This window comes from Colossoma macropomum, unplaced genomic scaffold (genome assembly GCF_904425465.1).
Source record: "Colossoma macropomum unplaced genomic scaffold, Colossoma_macropomum, whole genome shotgun sequence".
NCBI lineage: Eukaryota > Metazoa > Chordata > Actinopteri > Characiformes > Serrasalmidae > Colossoma > Colossoma macropomum.
In genome coordinates this window covers 33949480-33971071 of record NW_023494803.1, presented here as the reverse complement: position 1 = coordinate 33971071, position 21592 = coordinate 33949480, and the positions used below count along the sequence as shown (strand labels likewise).

Sequence of the window (21592 nt, the reverse complement as noted above, 5' to 3'; positions counted from 1 at the left end):
GAACAAGGGGTATTTTCTCTTCTTTGAGAGGTACGCCATGGCTGTAATTAGGGCTTATTGTAGTGTTTATCTTTTGCTGTGGTGGGTAGTTAAAGCAATTCGGCACAGAGGCAGACCTGTTTGTCAATTTATTCATGCTAGGCATGTTGTGTTGGTAAGGAAAACAAAATTACATGTGGTTAACGATGAGACAACGTCCCCCTCTGGAGAAGGACAGAACTGCAGAACCGCCTTATCCAGTGAGTTATCAGATATATAATATTGACAATTTGCATCCTAACATTTGTTGATTACAGATTACATGTGTATAGAAATAATAAAGTTCATATAAAGCTTACAGATGCACATAAAGATTAGTCTTCAGGGCCTTGATTGACTTTTTATTTACTCCAAAAGTAAATATTTTGACAAATTCTTTTATAAAGAATTTGACAAACTGATTTAATTAGAATAACTGCACTAAAATGCAAAGTATAAGCTACAAAAATCTCATCTGTAGCCAGTTCAAATAACTGTAATACCACTCAGGCTATTTTTCCAGTTCATTGCTGAGGACCCTGTTAACTAATTTTTAGTCAGAGTGCATTCATATGCAGGTACAGTATCCACTCCCAGTGGCAGTGTTGTGCGACTGAGCTGTGAATAATTAAGACTCAGTACACAGCTCCGAGGGTGATATGTTTGGAGAAACATCCTGTGTGCCCATAAAACGTGATGAGTTTTGTGTTGGCTCGTCTTGGCCCAACAACCCTGGCTTTATTGCACGGCTCAGTTCATTAACTGAGCTGTAGAATGATTTGTTGTCACATCAGTAATTTGGGGTCGCTCGATAACGGAAGGACAGAGTCTGTTGTGGCGAATGGAAAGGGTTGCACATACGACTCATTCAAACCCTACTGCCCACCGGAGGCTCATCATCAAGCCACGTCACTCCCCCAAACCAAATGTGACTCAGACAGCGTTTAGAAGTCTATATAAACAGGTTTTTATTTCAGGTTTACTGACTACGCTTAGCAGATCAGATGCCTGGGACTAGAGTTCCAAGATAATTTCACTCATCATCTGGAAAATCAAAATTGCCAGCTGTGCCTCGTTATTTGGCCATGTCAGACCAGAGAGATTATTAAAGCTAATTAAGTTAAGCCAAAAATCAATTTTACATATCTTAACTTTACCCCAAATATAGCTGATCAGTAGAGATGGGCAATATAAATGTTCATGAAAAATTACATCAAAATATACTTTTCTGAGTATATCATGGGTATCGTCAGCAATCTAAGAACAGTTATCCACTGCAGATTTCATTACAAAGAGATATCATCCTCTTTAACTGGATTTAGTGCACTGCAGAATGTGAAACACTGAATAAAAATAATCATATACATAGTTTGCTGTAGTATTTTTTAAATGTGGCCCTACAGGTGCTTTTGTTTCAATTTATCAAACCTCATATCCTGATACATATCATGGAAATGTCTTAAAAGACTTGTTTGGTGCCTGAAGTTGCTTTTTTTATTTTGAACTGGAGCCACAAGGCTAATGCTGCTAACAATTAATGGAAGTTTATACCCCACCAGTTAGCACTGTGCAAACTGCAAGCAATTTTTCCACCAGAAGTAAGGAGGTGAGCGAGCTCTGTGCAGCCGGATGCATATCGGATGCGGCTCACATGCTTCACATTAATGAAGCAAAGCGCCTTTTCTGTCCACAAATAAGTTAACAACTATTAACTATTTGAAAGGGGTTTTGAATGGTTGATTTCTCAGTCATTTCTCGTCAGTCCAACAAACGTGAACCTTCTCGAAGTTTGTACAATGTTGCTGCTACAACTCAAAATATAGATGTCTGCTTTTGAGTACGAACATAGATTACACAATATAGCAAGAATACTAAATCTTGTACTGTTTCTAGCTAGACGTTGCTAGCATGCTGCACACAGCCACTGTCAATAACAGACACAAACATGGGCACCAACTTGGGGTAAATACTGGGGGGGCAAAAAAAATGCACATCTTTAAATTATTAATCATTTCGTTTTTGTTATCTTGCACGTTTTTATAATTATTGTGTGTTTATTAAAAGTCATACAGAGACAGCTTCTCTCCTCCACCTCTCATTACACTGCATATGGAGAACAGACTGCACACTGAACTATGAGCATCTCAGGTTCAGTAGTATGGGCTGCTCACCTTTGCTCTAATAAACAGCACTGTTTCGGTTTAGTTGTTCTCTTTATTCTCCGTCTGAGCTACAAGAGGTACTTTAAGCTTCACTGCCTTAAGGGGATCAGCTACAGCAACCAAAAGCTTCATCAACCCCGAAGCAGAGGGAATCAAAACTCCAACAGCAAACAGAGTGCATATTGCAGTCAACTTTGATTCATTTTTTGCTATTTACAAAGTGCTTATAAACTACCAAATAAGTCAAGAGATGAAGCAGATAATTTAATAGCTCTGCACTACTGTCATCTCGCATTATGAGCAGACTACACACAAGGAAAATGGGGAAAGTGATACTCAATTTAAATGATCCAAAATGTTATACAAAAAGTGTAAAAATCCAAATAACTTTTTTAAATAACCTCCCACCTTCAAACTAATCTTCTATCAACTCATTATTTGTGAAAACTCTTAATCATTATGAAAACTTTTAATGAATAGTTGCCAGCGTTTGGAGAGAAAGATCTCTTTAGCGATATTACATGCACATATGCCCTTTAAATGGTCAGCATGCGGCCTTAATCTGGCTATCAACAATGCCACCACTTTTCTGCTCCTTCTCTTACTGTACTAATGTATCATTTTCATTTTCTATAGTCTGCAAGCAAAATATCAAACCTTTTTCAGCAGCTGCAGAACATTTAGAAAGTAGTAAAAAAATAATAATTTTCAGGAAACTGTGAATCTGGCAACCCTTGCAAGTAAAACAGGCACATGTGGAAAACAGCACAGATTTTCTGGTTGCCATAGTGACCCAGCAAGCTTAAGATATCTATTGTTTTTCATCAGTTACATGCAGTTTCACTATAGCAGCTGTTTTTAGTTTCAATAACATGGCTTTTCTTGAACTTGCACTGTCAGAAACCACACAAGCAAGTTGATTTGACACTTCACTTACCAAACACGTACTGTCTGATTGAATGTACGGAGACAAAATTTGGGAAAAATGTACGTTTAATTTTTTTTTCTAAACTATTCTGTTAAACAAAAGACAGGCTCATCTGGTTCTTTTGTTAAGCACTTAATTACGGGCGCATAGTGTCCAGCGTGGAGGACAGAACACTGAAGCATAGCCATTGTCTTTACCAGTGCCATCTCAAATGGTGGCTGTGTTCCTGAGGGTCATTTGAGCTTTCAGCACATCCAGTTCCCCAAATTACATGGTACAAAAACTGATGGCGGCGGGGACACATAGAACGTCGCTTGGCTAGAGGCACATGTATTCAGGCTTGGCACCACACTTCCGTAAGACGAACCTGTGCTCCAAATCACAGCTTAGCACGCAAGTTATTTACAGCTGCTTCAATAGCAGCAATATGAAACTCCCAGCAATGGCCTTCCTCACCAGAGTGCAGAGTGAGGCAATGTTTCCATGGATACAACAGTTAGAAGAGACTGTGTGTGCTCTGTCTTCCTGCAGTTTCTAACTGCATCTCTCCATGCCTGCTCTATCCAGCAGAGAGAAACAGGAAGAAACTGCATATAGATCTCCTCTGTAATATCGGAGCAGCTATAGGCCGCCACGAACCTGTGCAAATTACGACTGCCAGCTCTAATGCTTGTTAATTACTCTTGCAAATAGCTGCAATTCAGAGACGTGGCAATTTGTCCCCATGTTTCGAAAACAGCATTGATTGAAACAACCTTAAGCACAGAAGGCTTAAGCCATTGTAATCTGCATGTTGTCCTGCTTTCTCCCAGCATTTTTAAGTTCACATTGTTGAATGTAGGCATTATATGCCAGGCACATCATGCTCTTTCACTGAAAGGTACGTGTGTACTTATGAGACCTCTCATGAATATGTCAGAACAAGCTGTCAAAGCGTTGCCTCCACTGCTGTCTAAAAGCTGCCCTTTGGTCTGAAATGTCAACACATTTTAGCGTGATTAGTCACAACTACTCTTCAAGGGGAGTCATTGATTGCCAGAGTGAGCCAACTTGTTTAGGTCTCCAACAGATGTCCTCGCAGTTCAGCTGTGCTTCATTTAAATGCTGCTAGTTATATAACCTTAACGCTGCAAACACTGCGACCTCAAAACATGAAATCATTTATGATTACACTCATTAATTCAGTGTCACAACATACTCTATATGGACAAAATTACTGGGACACCCACAGGAGCTTTTATGAGATACCATTCTAAATCCATAGGCAATAATATGGAGTTGGTCCCTATATAGCTATAACAACTTCCCCTTTATCTGGGAAGCTTTCTACAAGATTTTGGAGAGTGTCTGTGGGAATTTTTGACCATTCATTCAGAAGAGCATTTGTGAGGTCAGACACTGATGCTGGATGAGAGGGCCTGGCTCGCAATCTCTGTTCTAGTTCATCCCAAAGGTGTTTTATGGGGTTGAGGTCAGGGCTCTGTGCAGGCCAGTCAAGTTCTTCCACACCAAACTCACCCAATCAAGGCTTTAAGGAGCTTGCTTTCTGCACTGGGGCTCAGTCATGCTGGAACAGAAAAGGGCCTTCCCCAAACTGTTCTCACAAAGTTGGAAGCATACAATTATGCATTTTGATCTTAGGCTTGTGTGTCGCTGCTCAGCCATGGAAAACCATTTCGTGAAGCTCATTTTCGTTTTGCTGATGTTGCTTCCAGGGGCAATTTGGAACTTGTTAGTGAGTGATTCAACAGAATACAGGCCCTGCTCGCTTCAGCACTCGGCGGCTACACTCAGTAAGTTTGCATGGTCTGCTGCTTCGTGGCTAAGCTGTTGTTGCTCCTAGGTGCTTCCATTTCAGAATAATAGCACTTACAGTTGACAGGAGCAGATCTAGCAGGACAGAAATTTCACAAACTGACTTGTGGCAGAGGTGGCATCCTATGACAGTGCCATGTTTAAAGTGACTGAGCTCATCAGTACGACCCATTTTACTGCTAGTGTTTGTCTATCAAGATTGCAAGGCTATGTGCTTAATTTTATGCACCTGTTGGGTGTGGCTGAAACATCTGAACTCAATAATTAGGAGGGGTGTCCCGATATTTATGTTTATATAATGCATGCTAATACAATAGCATTTTCCTGATTGCACTAAACTGTAAGTGAATGTGCTTCTAGAATGTATTTGCTATAATAATATTGGGCCTCACTCACCAATATCTTCCTAAGTTTTTCTTATATTTGTTCTTGAGAAAGTTCTTGCGAAAAGTCTAGGTCACATTCATGACGTGTTCTTAAACCACAGAATTGTTTGCACCTTTGTGCTCTTGATTGTAAGAAAACATTGGTGTCAGGATCTTTGTGAAAACTGTGTAAGTGGGTTTTAAGAATCAATTTCTTCCTAAGAATGGTTGGTGAATGAGGCCCACTGATAATGATTCAATGTTTCTATCATGCATATATACAGTACATTCACTTTAAATGATACAAAATGTAGCAAAAATAAACTCTACGTCTCACTATGTATCAAGGGTATAACGCGAGGGTACTATCAGTATCTGCTTTGTGCTCCAAATACCTGTATCTGCATCTGTATTCTGAACAAAAGTAAGCATGGCCTAAACTTATTTTTGTTCTTTTTTTTTGCATCATATTTATTTTTTGTATTTAGAGCCAAAAAAATAGCCACCTAATTGATATTTTATCAGATTTACTTTAGTTTTTTGGGTTTGTTGCATTCAGAGATGTGCTAGCCTCTGCACAGTGTGTGGTCTTTGTGGGTTATATGGAGGGGTAGCTCTGCTGGGAAGTGTGGAAGTGACAAGGGGATGTTTTTTTTTTTAAAAAAAAAGTGAAATGTTAAACTAAACTTGTAGTTAATAAATATGCGAATAAAATATTTGTGAAAATAGACAGCTAAGTGAAACTTCCTATCTTATTTGTTTCCCTTAATTTTGCATGATCTGGCAGCCATGTGGATCCAAAAGCCAGTCAGCTCTCCTAGTATATGTAGTGGATTCATGGGCTACAGATCAAGCAAAACCAAGGAACACAAATAGGAAAAACAGGAAATAAAGTTTCGTTCAAATATCCGAACGCAGTCACAGATGCACATGAGAAAGGTAAGACGCCTCAAAACAAGCACGTTGCAAGTTCCCTATGCTGATTAAAAACTAGGACATGCAAAAGCAAAAAACAAAATAATAATAAAAAATGCGCATTCATATCTATTTTTGTATCTGTTTAAAACACATTACCTGTTCATTCTACATCATGCATTCATGTATCCCTATGCTTGACATCCCTATATAAATATATGTTACGTCCTTAACATACATTTATATTATCTTTGATTATGGCCTCTTACGTTATCATATCTGAACTCATGGACAATCTGACTGATGCAGTTTGTAAAGCTTTCTGCTCTGTGTGTAAATCATGTGTAATTTCTGTCAAAAACATGTCACCGTTTACAAAAACAAATGAATAACTCCAAAATGGTGACTTTATAGGAAAAGGCAATAATGCTTTTAACTTTTAATGTAAATTAAGGTAATATTTATTCCAACTTTTTTTTTTTTAGATCTTTCCCATTGGTCCATCCATCATGAAATGTTCACATGTAAAATGCAAATTTCCCATGTAAAATGCTGTGCTCAAATGATGTAGAAAAATAAAAATACGTAAAAATACAGGTACACAGTTTTTTGGACCGTGACAATGTGCAATAAAAGACCTCAAACTACCGCTCTTCAGCCTTTGAGTTGTGCTTTACTAAGCAAATCTCATCACGTGCCTTCTGTCTACACGCTGCCCGGCTAATATCTCCTAGCTGTCCGAGGCACGCTGAGGTCTCCATGGGTGGAGAGGTTGTTTGGCTTCAGCAGAGGGAGCCAGATCCTTGGCCACTGTCTGCTGCTCACTGATCCATTATAATTCCTCACATGAGTGAGTAAGCGAACAAACAGATGAATAAATAAAGGCTTTTGTTCGGAACTTCAATTAGACACTTGTTTGACATGGGCTGCTGCCGTCCAGAATTGCTCCAGAATGGAAAGTTTGGGGGGTGGGAGGGGGCTCACTCCCGAGACTTATTATAGAAGGTAATTTTGAAACATACACAGAAGTTTACACAAGTTGTGTGTTGACTTTCAATGAGGTCAGCATAGAGATTTTCCAGAAACTGAGGATTTATGTGTTTGCCATTAGTTGAAGCTGTGTGGAAAGGTGTGCTAAGGTGTTTTGCCCTAGACTCTGATAAGCCTTGCTTTTGCATGTGAATGTAATTGCTTTGCTGATGGCTCGCGTTTTTTGCCCATTCACAGGTAAAAGCCATGCCATCCCTGCATATAAATGTGCAATTAGCCAAACTGACCACCTAAAGGAAAAAAAAAACTGACATATTAGGTTTGACGTAGTAAATTATCTCTGACCCTGGCCATAAGAAACCAAAGCAGAACTCATTGTTGGTGAATTGCGGATAACCCCTTCTGCTCTCAGTTTGATTTCTGCCCAGCAGCTAGGACCCTCAAAGCAGAAAAACAATCATTAGTTTTAAAAGCACATGTCCGTCAAATCTCCCTACTCGAGGCAAGGTGGGCTCTCTTTGCGGACCCCATTAAAAAACAACACATATGCCCACCCTGGCAAGTACAAACACCAACAAACTCCCTCATCCCCTACAGCGGGAGCTGGACACGGCTGAAATCAAAAAGAGGAACAGCCAGCCTGGAACACTCCAGCCTGAGCTAACGAATCAGTGGAGCCTATGAACAACAGCGACAGTGGACGCTTCACCTTCTCACACTTTTTCATGCTTTTTTATCAACCAGCTGCTGCCTTCTGGACTCTGCACGCATGATTGAAAATCAATGTGCAATCATACTCGGCCTAATCCCTATGTGAGTGGCTGCAAACTAGCCACATGCAAGCGATATGGCCTTTGACAGGTAACAGGAAAAAAAAGGGAAAAAAAACGGCAAAGGGTAGCAGGTTTATATTCACTTTCATCAAGGTTTTAAATTGCTCTCAATTATTCCCGGTACACAGGGCTTCAGAAAGCATAGCTCAGTTTATGTTTAAATGGCTCATATCATGAAAAAACCAAATTTCCCTTATGTAAACATTGTTAAAGTTTCAAAACAAAACATTTGCTTCCTACGTAGATTTTAATGTGAAAGTAAACTGCAATTTTCAATGTTTTGTTTTTTGTGTTGTCACAAAAAACAATCAACATTTTGTCGGTGTTAAAGTAAAACAATAGACAATATACACATAACAGACTATTCAGGCTAAGGCAGTATAGCCCCACCCATTCACACCAAAGTTATGGAATGTTTCAGTCCAGACCGCTTTTTGAGTGAAGCACAATACAGGGTAGCCAATCAGAACAGAGGTCATTTCCATATAGTCTCAAAGGCATGGTAACAAAAAACAGCTTGTTTAATCTTAAGGGATGAACAGACACTGGAAAGTTGCCAGTCCATCGCAGGGCTGGTATCAACACATCGCTCTGCAATTGGATTCTGGACTTCCTGACTGACAGACCTCAGAGACAAACTCTTCTCCACACCATCACCCTGAACACCGGCGTTCCACAAGGCTGTGTGCTCAGCCCTCTTCTGTACTCCCTGTTCACCCATGACTGTGTTCCTCTTTATGGCTCTAACTCCATAATCAAGTTTGCAGATGACACCACGGTCTGATCAGAGATGATGATGAGAAGGCCTACAGGGACAAGGTGCAGCATCTGGCTGCATGGTGTGACGACAACAACCTGGCACTGAACACCCAGAAAACCATGGAGATCATAGTGGACTTGGAGGGTTAGTTAGGAGCCAGGCACACTCCCCCATCTACATCAGCGGGGCTGAGGCAAGTTCCTTTGCATCCACATCTCGGATCTCACCTGGTCCCTAAACTCCTGCATCAAGGTCAAAAAGGCACAACAGCGTATTTACTTCTTATGGAGCCTCGAGAAAGCTCACCTGTGTCCCGGGACACTGGTGGACTTCTACCGCTGTACCACTGAGAGCATACCCACATACTGCATCTCAGTGTGGTACAGCAAATGCTCCACATCTGACCTCAAAGCGCTTCAGCGGGTGGTGAAAACTGCCCAAAGCATCACAGGTACCCAGTTACCCACCACTGAGAATATTTGCCATAAGCACCGCATGGGCTGGGCGAGGAACATCATCAAGGACATTTCTCATCCTAACCATGGACTTTTTACCCTCCTCCCATCTGGTAGAAGCCTCCGCTCCCGCACCAGCAGGCTCAGTAAAAGCTTCTTCCCTGAGGCTGTGACCCTGCTGCACTCACTGCACTGTTGCTGTACTTTATGTCATAGCATTATTGCACTATTCACATTTGTACAGTCCATTACTGCACTATTCACATTTGTTCAGTCTATTACTGCACTATTCACATTTGTACAGTCCATTACTGCACTATTCACATTTGTTCAGTCTATTACTGCACTATTCACATTTGTACAGTCTATTACTGCACTATTCATATTTTCACAGACAGTTACTGTGCATGTTTTTACTCTGCATACTTATCACTTTGCATGTGCTGCTCTGACAGTACATACTACCTACATTTGCATTCTCGCCACTCACTCTATATATGTATATTATATTTATACTTGCAACATCTATTTTTACCACTCTACCTTCCTTAATTGTGCATATTGTAACTGTTAATTGTTGGTTACTTTCTTGTACTTTATATGTAAATAATACTGAATTTTGCACTTCTGGTGAGATGCTAACTGCATTTCATTGGCTATGTACCTGCACAATGACAATAAAGATAAATCTAATCTAATCTAAAAATGTATTCTGACTTGTTTTTTTGGAACAAATCGACCTCAGGGAGAAAGACAAACATACAGATAAAAAACATATACAGTTGTAAGCAAAAGTCTAGGCAGCCCAATCAAATGGCATGTTCTGTTGATGAAAATAAGTTAACACATGCTTTACAAAGGATACATTTCTGTGCATTACTGTTGCTGTTTATTTCCTGAATATAAGATATATATAAACTCAAAAACTCAAGAAATATATTTTTGCACTAAAATTTGCACAAAGTCCATATTTAGGATCATTCCCTGTGTGTCAAACTCAACCTAAAAAGGCCACATTAAAAATCTCAACGAATCCGTGGGCCAGAGAAAGTCTATGTTTTATTTCATTTTTAATTCATATTTTGCTATAAACTGAACTGACCATTGTTTATTCAAAGTACGCAAAAAACTTCAACAGTAAAATATAGGTACTTGTAGTTGACCTTGAAATATTACACGTATACTTGAAATATTCAAAATTTGAATATCTCCAGGAGCTTGATCTTTTAAACACATTTACATTGGTTGACCTGCAGTTAGACTGGTTGGATGGAACTGTATAGAATTGTGTAGAACTGATGTGTAATTGCTGTCCTATAGATTGTTGTTGGGGTAGGAGAGTTACGTTGCAGTGCATGCTGGGGACTGTAGTGCAGTGAGTTGTGAAACGAGCTAATATTAAAAGAAAATTAAAATACTTTTGAGGGCTGGATAGGATTGTGTTTGACACATATTTTTAAATTAGAATTAGAAATTAGAAAATGTCATTTGACCAGGGGTGGTCAAACTTCTGCATATGACTGCATATACAAATGCAGGATATAGCCCCTTTACAGAACTCCCTTATGCTTTACCTATCATGTGGGTTCTGATCTGACTTTAAGGCAGTGGCGGTTCCTTCTGCTCACTGTCTAGGCAGATTTCTCCACCTCAGCCTCAGTAATGATCTGAGCCAGCGCCCCTCCCCACCACCTGTTCATCAGCCACGCTGTACAAACACTCCCCAGGGCCCTGAGACGGAGAGATGCCCGGGAATTAATGTCCCATGATCAGCCGCTGCTTCTGCTGCCCCGCTTTACCATTTCTGATTCCCACTCATGCAAATGGAGCTGCCCAGTGAGGACTCTATAGGGCTGTCATTAACTGCGCTAAGCATACTAATGTGGCTAATCGGCATGCCTGGGGCACCCACAGGGAGAGAGCAAACTGCAATATGGTCACCTGTGTGCGCAGGTTAGCCCTGCACTCAATGTGTCACTCAGCCCATGCACAGGAGCAAATTAGGTTGGAGAGAATTGTTCATATCAGGGAGTAAGACAGAAAAACATAAATCTGATAAAGTGAGGTATTAAATGCTTGAGGAAATGTAAGATTATGTTTTTGTGGAATAAATAAATAAAATTCTAGCAAAGGAGGAAACAACACACAAAATATAAGATGTAGTGTTAAACAGGGTACACTCTTATCTTAAGCAAATTCAGTTAATTTTATTGTTGTCATATATAATTTACTCAAGGAGAAAATGCTGCTCATCCGGTGTCAGACTTGACTGAGATTCTGGAGCTAAAAAATAAAATCAAAATGTGAAAAAGCACATATTATTTAAAAACAAACAAACAAAAACCCTTCTGATAATGTATCTTGAAGGAAGAAGGAACTATAAGTGCTTTAGGGGGGATATACATCACACCTAATGTCAAAGAAAACTGAACATCAAGTCTTTTTATTTATTTATTTATTTATTTATTAGCCTCTATATGAATGGTACTTCTTTAGCTCTGCAGGGAGGAGTCCCAGTATTGCGTAAAGACTCTTTTGCCTAATGCATGCTGAGTATTATAGTGAGAGAATATTGTTGGATGAAAAATCATGAGAAACATGAGAAATAACATATTTAATGCTAGTTTTAGGCTGAAATGGCTCTTCAACATTTTTAAAATGATGGTTTGGCCAAAAAAACAAAATTGTGCAAAATTTAAATGATCAGTTGAGACACGTTTGGCATCTGACATTTGCTTCTGTAGATCTGCACTGGCTGCTTATACCCCACCAATTAGCACTGTGCAAACTGCATGTCTAAGTCATCACATACTTGTCTCAAACTGTGCTGAGCTGTTAAGTGAGTCAAGCAGACTTGTTTATGTCGTTTCTGACACTGTATAATAAACTGCTATTGAAAAATGAACAAAAGTCTGTCAAGAATCACATTAGCAAATAGTCAGGTATCACTTACAGCAAACATCAGACTAGGGAGAAGGCATGATGGTATTCTATAAAACTGCTCACTATATTATGTAGCCAAACAATGCTTTCTGAGACAAATGTGTGCTGATTTAGACTAACCTGGTGGGACATTAGGTTCTCCTATGTGTTAACTACATTAACCTCATAAGTTAAATGCAAAGCTAAAGAACATAAACATATGAAAAACTTGACCTTGGTTTGCTTTTCAAAAGTTCTAATGGTCCATTTAACATGAAATGGTCACACAATGATCAAACAAGATGTTTTCTCATGACAGCCACTTAAGCTTAAAGCTTAAACATACTTTCCAGTTATCACCTATAAGCAAAACAGTTCAGTATGAAAAGGTAACGAAGAGACTTATGGGCAACTCCGCAATTCCCACATCAGTATTGGTGGTGAACTCCTCTGCACCCGTTCTCTGGGCCAGCACTCCCCAGGCAGAGTGGCCCTGCCACAGTCAATCACGTCCCGCTGATCTGGCCCTCCCCTCCCAGCCCTCTTCCAGTGACAGCCACACGCCGACAAGTCCCCAGAGACAGCAGGCACACCGGCATAAAGAAAAGGTAAATAGCCCTGGCATTTCCACGCTTCACATTCATCAAACTTCTCATCCTCTATTTCCCCTGGTGTATAAATGGAGCTGGCCAAAAGATGTATGGAGCGGAGCCGGACGCAGTCTTTCACTGCCGCCTCGCTGCATAGCAACTCGGTACAATGGGGTGGAGAGCATGCACATATATTTTAATTTCCTTTGCTCTAGGGTGCGTTTAAACGGTCTTGCACACTGCTGACAGTTTCCTGGGCGGGCTGTGTTTATCTAGATAAAGCCGTATAACCTTAAAAGAAAGAAAAAACTAGAACAGTTTTATCTCTTCTGAGGTAAATCAATGTTGCATTTATGCGTGACTAATCTCCCCCTATAAGGTTAATACAGTGGCTGCTAAAGCAACTGATATGAATATTCAGTGCCTGAAAGGGAGGAAACTGGCTTGACAGTTTTTAAAACCTTTTTTCGTGAGATGTACTCTTGTAATTCAGCATCTATTTGTTTGAGTAAATCCGTCATACGCCCATGGCCAAACATGATTTCTCTTTCAGATTAATATTTTCTTTTGATTGATCCACTCTGTGATGTGTTTCTGGTGTTTATAATCTTGATGAATATGACTACTTCACACCGTTTCCTGATTCCCCCCCCTGCCGCTGCGCGTGCAAGGACAACAAGAAAGAGCTGCGAGAGAAACAGCGAGAGGTGACTGGATCGAAAGCCGAAAGGAATTGCTCTATTTTCCTTTGAAGTGCACGAGCAGTGCCTGAAGAGCATGTAATTCCCAAACCTTCTCCGCAACCTGACTATATAATGAGGCTTTGTTAACATACTTATCTCTCACACGTACAGCACACTGCACCACCATCTCCATTATGCAGATGTCCTACCGCACCTCGTTAAACCCTTATCTGGCTTCTGATAATGTCTTCCTTGATCTGTGAGTTGAGATGAAATTATCACTCACTGAGAGTGGACTATTCCAATCTCTTCTCTACTGGTGAACTGCCTTAATCTTCCTTGCACTGTTCACTCTTAGGGTTGTGAATTTCATGACGTAAAGTAGAAAAGTGTAGTAAATGTTCTCGTGGACAATTTTCTTCCTTTTACCTTCTTCCCAGCCTTGAGAATTTCCTCCTGTGGTCTCCATGCCTCCATGATCCTCCGCCCAGGAGTCCTCTGCGGATGTTATACTCCATGCGAACTCTGGATGGTATCCATCAGAGCCGAGGTTGCATGACTTCCCCTTTGTAGAACATTCCAAACCTGACACAACGAGAAAAGTTTGACATTACTTGCACAGAAATGCGGAGCATTCATAATGACCCAAGTCAAGCAAATGCTGAATGACAGACAAGAGGTAGAAGCCTGAAATTAGCTAAAATGCATTATTTATCAGTGGTAGACAATGCAGGAGCTGCTGAATATTTTAACATTCTCTATTTCCAAGTACTAGCATGGCATGAACCTAGTGCACCATAGGAATTAAATCAAAACCCCTCTTTAGGGACAGAGTTTATTTCAGTAGATCTGTGTTGTTAAAGCAACTGATTGTGAAGGACACTCCACCACGATTAACTACAGCAACATGCCAGAGCTAAATTTGATTCTTTTTGTTTTACCTTTTAATATGTGTGGAAGCCGAACACTGGGTTGGAATTTAAGTGCTGACAGTAATACGCTTTTTGACAGTACTGCAGAGTGGATCACAAAACCAAACACAACCCACGCCATTTAGCTCCAAAGTGAAATTTCACTCCTGAATATTGCAGGAGAAATGAAAAACTAACATTCAGTGGGTTGACAGATACTTTTGTGTAACACTTGATGGATATACTGTAAACTGCTTTGACAGTCCATTTTTGCACCATTTGAAAACACATTGTATGGATATATCACGACAAACTGGACAAATGACAATCTAAAATTACTTATAATAAAATCTGGGATCAAATTTTACTGAAGTGCAGTGTTGATATGGCCTCTTGACATCTACATAAGCCTTTCATAAAAAAAAAAAATCTTTATAAAGCCTTTAAACAGACTTCTTCTAATAAATGTCAGTCATAAAGGCTGTTAGTATAGCATTGCCATAGGTATCACTTACAAGTACAATGAAATTCAGTGTGTGGTTCTGCACCAAAACTATGTTACAAGACGTAGCACATTGTTTTAAGCCATTAATACTGCCAATAAGTACAATTTTGCCAGTAAAAATGGCAAAAAATAGATGCAAATGAACATAAATACATTAAAAAGTAACAAAAAAAGTAGTTGACATTTTGTGAGCTAGTTTGAAGAACAAAGTGTGTCTCCTTGATGCCCCCAGCCATCACATGGATTTGTTAAGTTCCATCACCAGCATGCTTGATTTAACATAATTAAGCAGTGATAAGAAAACCAGGTACTGTATGATAAATACAGTTAATATGTGGGGAGGTTTATAAATGGGTAAATAAACTTACTGTAGTAATATTACCTGTGTTCATTCTAATAGTAGTGTTTTTGGTGCTAACTGACCAGACAAAAAACTTTTTTTAATTCTAATTTTCTCAAGTTCCTAAAACTTTAACACAGCACTGTACATAGTCCAAGAAAGAGTATATGCAGGTCCTTGAAAGTGCACTTATTCTTGTCTAAATCAGCAGCCTCTTGGTAGCCTATTAAGGTGGAAAACTGACCTTCAGTAAGTGCTCTTGTTACATTTACTTACATTAAAAGTTAGTCTCACACGCTCATGCTTTTGTTCATAGATATATAAATCACAAACCTAGATATCTACAGACATCTCTATATACATTGCTTTTCATGAAAAAATGAATGTTTTTCTGTGGATGCAGTGTAAACATATTCTGACAAAAAACTTTTACACATTTATTTAATTGCCAATATAGACTAATACAGCTAATATCTATGCTGTCTGATCTATTATTTTATATGTTTGGGCACTGTTATTTGAATGTACAGATATTTGAACTAATATCCATATATTACACATACAGCATTCGTGTATTAGTTTTTATAATAGGTTTTTGCCAAAATGATGTGGAAATTACCATTCTAGGAAAACATAATTGTTCACAGTGGCAGTGACAGGAACCAGACATCCAAAGAGTTGAATACCTCTAAAAAGTCCCTCAAAGAAAGCTACTGGATAAAAACGGACTCTTCTCTGTCCTGGCACCCAGGTGGTGGAACAAACTTCCACTGGCTGTCTGAACAGCAGACCCTCTTGCCGTTTTCAAACACAAAGAAGACCCCTCTCTTTATACAGCACTTAAGTGAGCACTAATCTAAGTACTCGTTGAAATGTTTTGTATAGCACTTATGCTGTGTTTAATTCTGTATCTCTTTTCCAGGTATCAGCACTGGCTTTTGTTTCTAGCAGTATCTGAGCTCAAGGGTAGTTTGTTCTCCAATCTATTTGTACTAGCTAGGATACATTCTCAGAGTAGACAACAAAGCACTTTTGTGAGCTGCTCTGGATAAGAGTGTCTGCTAAATGGCGTAAATATAAATGGTTATGAATACACTGCCTGAAGCCTGAGAAGGGTTTTTGAGAAGGGTTTGGCCTAAACATACTTTTTAAAACACATTCATAGAGCAGAGATACATGCAGGGCATTGTTAGGCAAAATTACAGAGCCCCACTGGTGACATCCTGTATAAAAAAAAAAACAATGCATGACTAGGACTTAGTAAGGCATGGGAATGAGATAATTAAGTTGTGGCCATGACTTAATAAGGCTTGGTAACGAGATCCTAATGCATGGCCATGATTTAGTAAGGCATGGGAACAAGATCCTAATGTGTGGCCACAACTTAGTAAAGCATGATCTCGTTCCCATGCCTTACTAAGTCGTGGCCACGCATTATTTTTTTTATACAGGATGTCATCAGTGGGGCTCTGTACAAAATAGTCCCCAAAGAACCTTTTTTCCCAGATTTTAACACTATTTGTCCATCATCAACATCACACATAAAAACTCAGTAAACGTGTAGATTCACTGCTTATTTTGGATAGTAAATTAAATGGCTATATTTCTGATCCACATCACCACCACTGTAAAGGAAAAAATAAGCAGAATTCCCCTAAATCCAGTTTGGGAATGTGAATGTACATCATTGTTAGTTTGGCACCGAATAAGAAATTCACTACTGGGGCAACAGTATTCGGATAAACAAGGGCTTTTCGTCACAAAAATGCATTGTATTGACAAAAATCACATGCAGAAAGTAAAAAAAAACACATTTGATTCTGTTACAAGTCTTAAAGAAAAAGCCCAAGAAAAACAGTGCACATCTGTGGTGTTTCAGTAATGCGCTCCCTGTCAGTGGTCTAGGCCTCTAACACTCATATCTTACGGTTTTGTCAGGAAAAAGGAAGAATATAATGGATATGTCATTATTCATTAGTTCTTGAATACTGCTGCTCACGGTGTGAAAATTATTTACAGTGAAACTAAAACTCTTTCGCTCTGCCTGCTGCGCTCCGTGCCTGCACTTAATTTCTCCTCTACTCTAACTGCACTGATAGGACAAGTTGTTCTTTCCTGCGGTTTGTGTCTCTGACTGGTTCCTCTGAAATGGTTTGCACGTTCACTGTGTTACATTCCAGCCACACATTTCTCTCGTATTCAGTGGAGTGTTAAAAGCGCCAGTGGGATTCAGCTGTTTATCAGAGGATTGCGGGTTGAAACCCCAGGTGGCGTACGAATGTGTGCGTTTCTGTTGTGCCTTGTAAAGCGTGTGCGCATGTGTGTGTGTCCTGTGTGCAGGAGTGTGTGTTGTGTGCACAGCGTAATTATTCTTCGCTCAGTGTCGTACATTTTTCTGCTTCATCAATTATTTGCCAGCGCTGAGGAGTTTATAAAGCTTTTGTATTCATCCTTCCTACTGCATAAGTAGGGCATTAAAGTGCACATGTGAAGTAAGAACACCCCAGCAGAGGTCAATGCAGGTAAGAACTTCTGCAGGTAAGACTTTCACTGGTCTTCACTACTTCATAATAAAAAGGCATATTGTTTTTATGTGTTTATGCACGGTCAGAGATCAAAAGTCTAAAACTTTGTAATATTTTTGGATTGTCCCCCTTTTTACGCTCCTCATCTCTGTGTAACTGTCTCTCAGTCAATGTCCTGTTAATTGATCTAGGTCATACAAAAGAAAGGCTCTCTGCCTAATGAGCTGATCCTAAAAGATGCCCAACATCAGGCACTGTTAATGTTGCATAACCGTACACTGGAAGAAAGGTCTGCTTTTAAAGTCCATTTAAGAGCAGTTCTTCTACATAGTGACTGCAACTGAAACTCCTAGTAGAGTCTGTAACGTCAAAAAAAGAAGACGAAGAAGAACTGATAATGCCTGTTAAGTTACACAAGGGAACCTAGGTCCCAATGAGATGTGAAAGAGACCTTTTCAAGGTTGAAAGGACAAAACGATCCATTCAAAAAGCCAAAAAGCATCTGTAAGCATGAGAGGACACATATCTCCAAGCTAGTGGGATTCATCGTTAATCATTTAATGAATTCATTGCAGAGAAATGATACATTGACCTTGTGTGCTGGTCTGAATGACTAATGCTCCAAAATAAGAACAAGCACTTATAGCCCTACCTCAATGGATGGCCTATACCAAGCCTGCTGACGCATCTTCATATATAAATATTTCAGTTAACTTCTTCCTACATGCAGTACAATGCTCACTGTATTAACATTTGCATCCATGGTACATCATGTATGCAAAAGTTTGAACACATTCAGTCAAATTACATGTTTAGCTGAAAGTGAAGTGAACACGTCCTCTACAGGGAACAAACTTAAATATGGCATCTTCTGCAAATTTTAGTGCACAATTGATTATCAGTTGTTTTGTTTTGCATTTTGTTTTGTGCAACCTTTTACATTAAAAAGCCAAACTGTGTTTTATTTACGTTTTAGTGACCTCTTTATTTTAAATACAGGGCATCAAACAATCCAACACCATTCGTTTATAGTTTTTACAAAAAAAAATGTCACATATACTGTTTTCGTTGCGAGGGCTCAATTTCTATTTGTAGAGTTTAACACATTGGGAAAAAAAATCATATACAATAAAATGTGCTATAATTTTTGCATAGGTCACGTTTTATTTTTTAATTAACATTTTAAATTCAGTAAATAAACACTATTTGTATGATAAAAATGTGCAAAAGTTCTCTGTTGTTAACTTATTTTCACTTAGAAAATCAACAAAACATGTAATTTGGCCAGAGGCACCCAAATATTGCATACAACTGTGTATTATTTCATATACACATACTTTATATTTCTTACATTCATTTAAAGCAATGGTGCCCAATACGTCGATCACAGTGCGGTGGGCAGGTCAAGGTGACAGACTGACACGAAATGTGGCCTCTTTATTTTACTGCTTGTTATCATAGCTACGCCACAGCCCACCTTGGCACTGCTGTGAGTTTGCCTCTCTAGCAATCTAGAAAATTTGTATTTATTGGTAGCCAGTTTGTGCAGTGCTAATTTTGTGTTATCCTTTTTGTAACCTACACTGACTCTTTCAGAAGATGAGTGCGAGACCGAGCACAAAGAAACCGAAAACTTACATCCTCCGTTCCAGAGAGGGAGAATATTTTTTTACAATGTCAAACTCTAAACGCATTTCCCAAGAAGGAGAACGTCGACAGGCACAAAAGCAACACTACGTATGATTTGGGGGTTTGGAGACCTCTCTGGCGGAAATGTGTAATTGTACACAACGTGCAGAAAAACATTTTGTAACGTGGGTTGCGTTTCAGACCCCACAAGTGGATAAATCTAACTTTTGCGAGTGCACTGAAAGAGTATTAGAAGAGAACTCAGTCAAAACTTGGTGAAGAATGTGTCTTCAGAGGATGTGAGTAAATTATTATCTACTACTGTCATCATACCTTCATCAGTATAATGCTGATTTTGCATTTGAGACCTAAACATCAAGTCAGGCCTTCTTTCAGAGGCTGCGTGTGACAGTGATACATATAACATGATCTGAAAATCTCCTGCCAAATCCGTCCCGGTACCTCTGACTTTTAAACAATTATTTCAGGCTTTACAGGGTGACACACTGCAGTGGACGCACGCCCAATTTTAGTGTTCTTTTTTCCATACTCAGTAATGTTACTTCTTTCAGGTTTAACAAAAGATATTACACAGTGCTGCTTTAAGCAACTTTTTGTATAAACTAATTGTATTAATATTTTCAATAGGGATATTTTGTACTCTTACCCAAGTATATTTGTAAGATTTTTTTTTTTACTCTTTTATATTTGCTTACATTCCTCCCATGACATTTTTAACTAACATTAATTCAATGCACATCAAACGCAACCAGTCAAATAAATATGCCGAACAAGCAGTTGGGGTGAACTCACATAGTGAATGAGAAACTTTGATTCCACCTCGTAACAGGACAATCACAAAGGCTGAATTGGTGGGCAATTCTGCAGAGGGAGATCATGACCTACCCTGCATGTTTTCATATTCAAGATATGTGTTCCTGTTACCAAAATCCATCAGTCCCCTCAGTGTTCAAATTATGGCCTGGAAGAAACAGCTTAGCTCCCCTGAATAACACTTAAGCTCCTTTGAAAACAATAATATCCGAAGTTTACGGGGTCACGGACACTGAAAATGAACCACTATGTTATTTATAACAATACATTTTTGCTCTTGCTCTTCTACGAGGCACGTGTTGCATATTGAATATAAAATGAAGGCGCCTATGACTGAATGTAAAATTAAGGTCTGCATATTCTATTTTATCCACGTAAAATCAGGAATACATTTCCTCTTCACATGCTGTTATTATTGCTCAAAGGTCAGTCATATTGTTAAGATCAGGTTGTTGCCTTTATTTTACTACTGCATGTGGGGGTGTTTATCCCGTGAAGTAGTTTGCTACTTAAAAATATTCAGCAAACTAATTTTACTTCTACGTGAACAATTAATTATTTTAAAGTTACAGTACTTGAGTACAATTTTACCACCACTGGTTCTACTGTTCATTCCGAATATATCCTTGAAATGACTGAACAACGGCTGCGACAAGTTCTGGATATGTCACACAGCTCCTATACCCAGAACTCCGGCAAACTGAGAGAGAATTGATGACTTACCAAATGGCTGAGGACAGAGACTTTATTGGCCATTTATCCTCATTTACACCCCTCATTTATTCAATGTCTTAATAGCGCAGTGTGCGCAATAATACACCGTTAGACATCACACCATGAGAGCACTTAGGATTTTTAGGCTACAGTGGCACTTATGAAGACCAGCTAATTTCCAATCGACTTAGACCAACTCACAGGGATTTGCTGCCACATTATTTCGCAAACTACTGTTGTCTCTTAGGTTGGTGCTGGGAGTCAGACAGTGCTCTCGCAGTTGCTCCACTTGAGGCAATTTATCCAATGATTTAGCACTTATGTGTTCATGAACTTTGTTTTCTCTGTTGTTTTTTTTCACCCCATCTGTAATGGAAGCACGGATATGTAATCAAATAACATCACTATGCACCACTGAGAACTGGGAATTAATTCAATTATTTGAGCAAATTTAATCACTGGTCTAAAATGATCAGAGCAAACGTAAAACACAAGTAAATGATAAGGCTTTCATTTCAAAAATGCAGACCGGCTTTCTGCTCAAATGTGTTTCAGAAAAATTAAATGAAGACCAACTTAAAGGGAAAAAAAAAATCAGACTTCAGACAGCTTAGATAAATGATTCCTCCTGATAAGGACAGAGCAAAAGGCAGATAAAGCATCAGATTAAAAAGAAGTAATCTCATTTTTCTCTATCT

General features: G+C 39.1%; 1 protein-coding gene across 1 annotated transcript in view; it reads right to left on the bottom strand.

The window, feature by feature from the left end:
• alk (ALK receptor tyrosine kinase) overlaps window positions 1–21592 on the bottom strand; it is a 296309-nt gene that overhangs the window by 258757 nt on the left and 15960 nt on the right. Inside the window, exon 2 of the mRNA XM_036592647.1 lies at window positions 13866–14021. Coding sequence (XP_036448540.1) covers window positions 13866–14021 — 156 coding nt within the window. The remainder of the gene's footprint in view (window positions 1–13865; window positions 14022–21592) is intronic.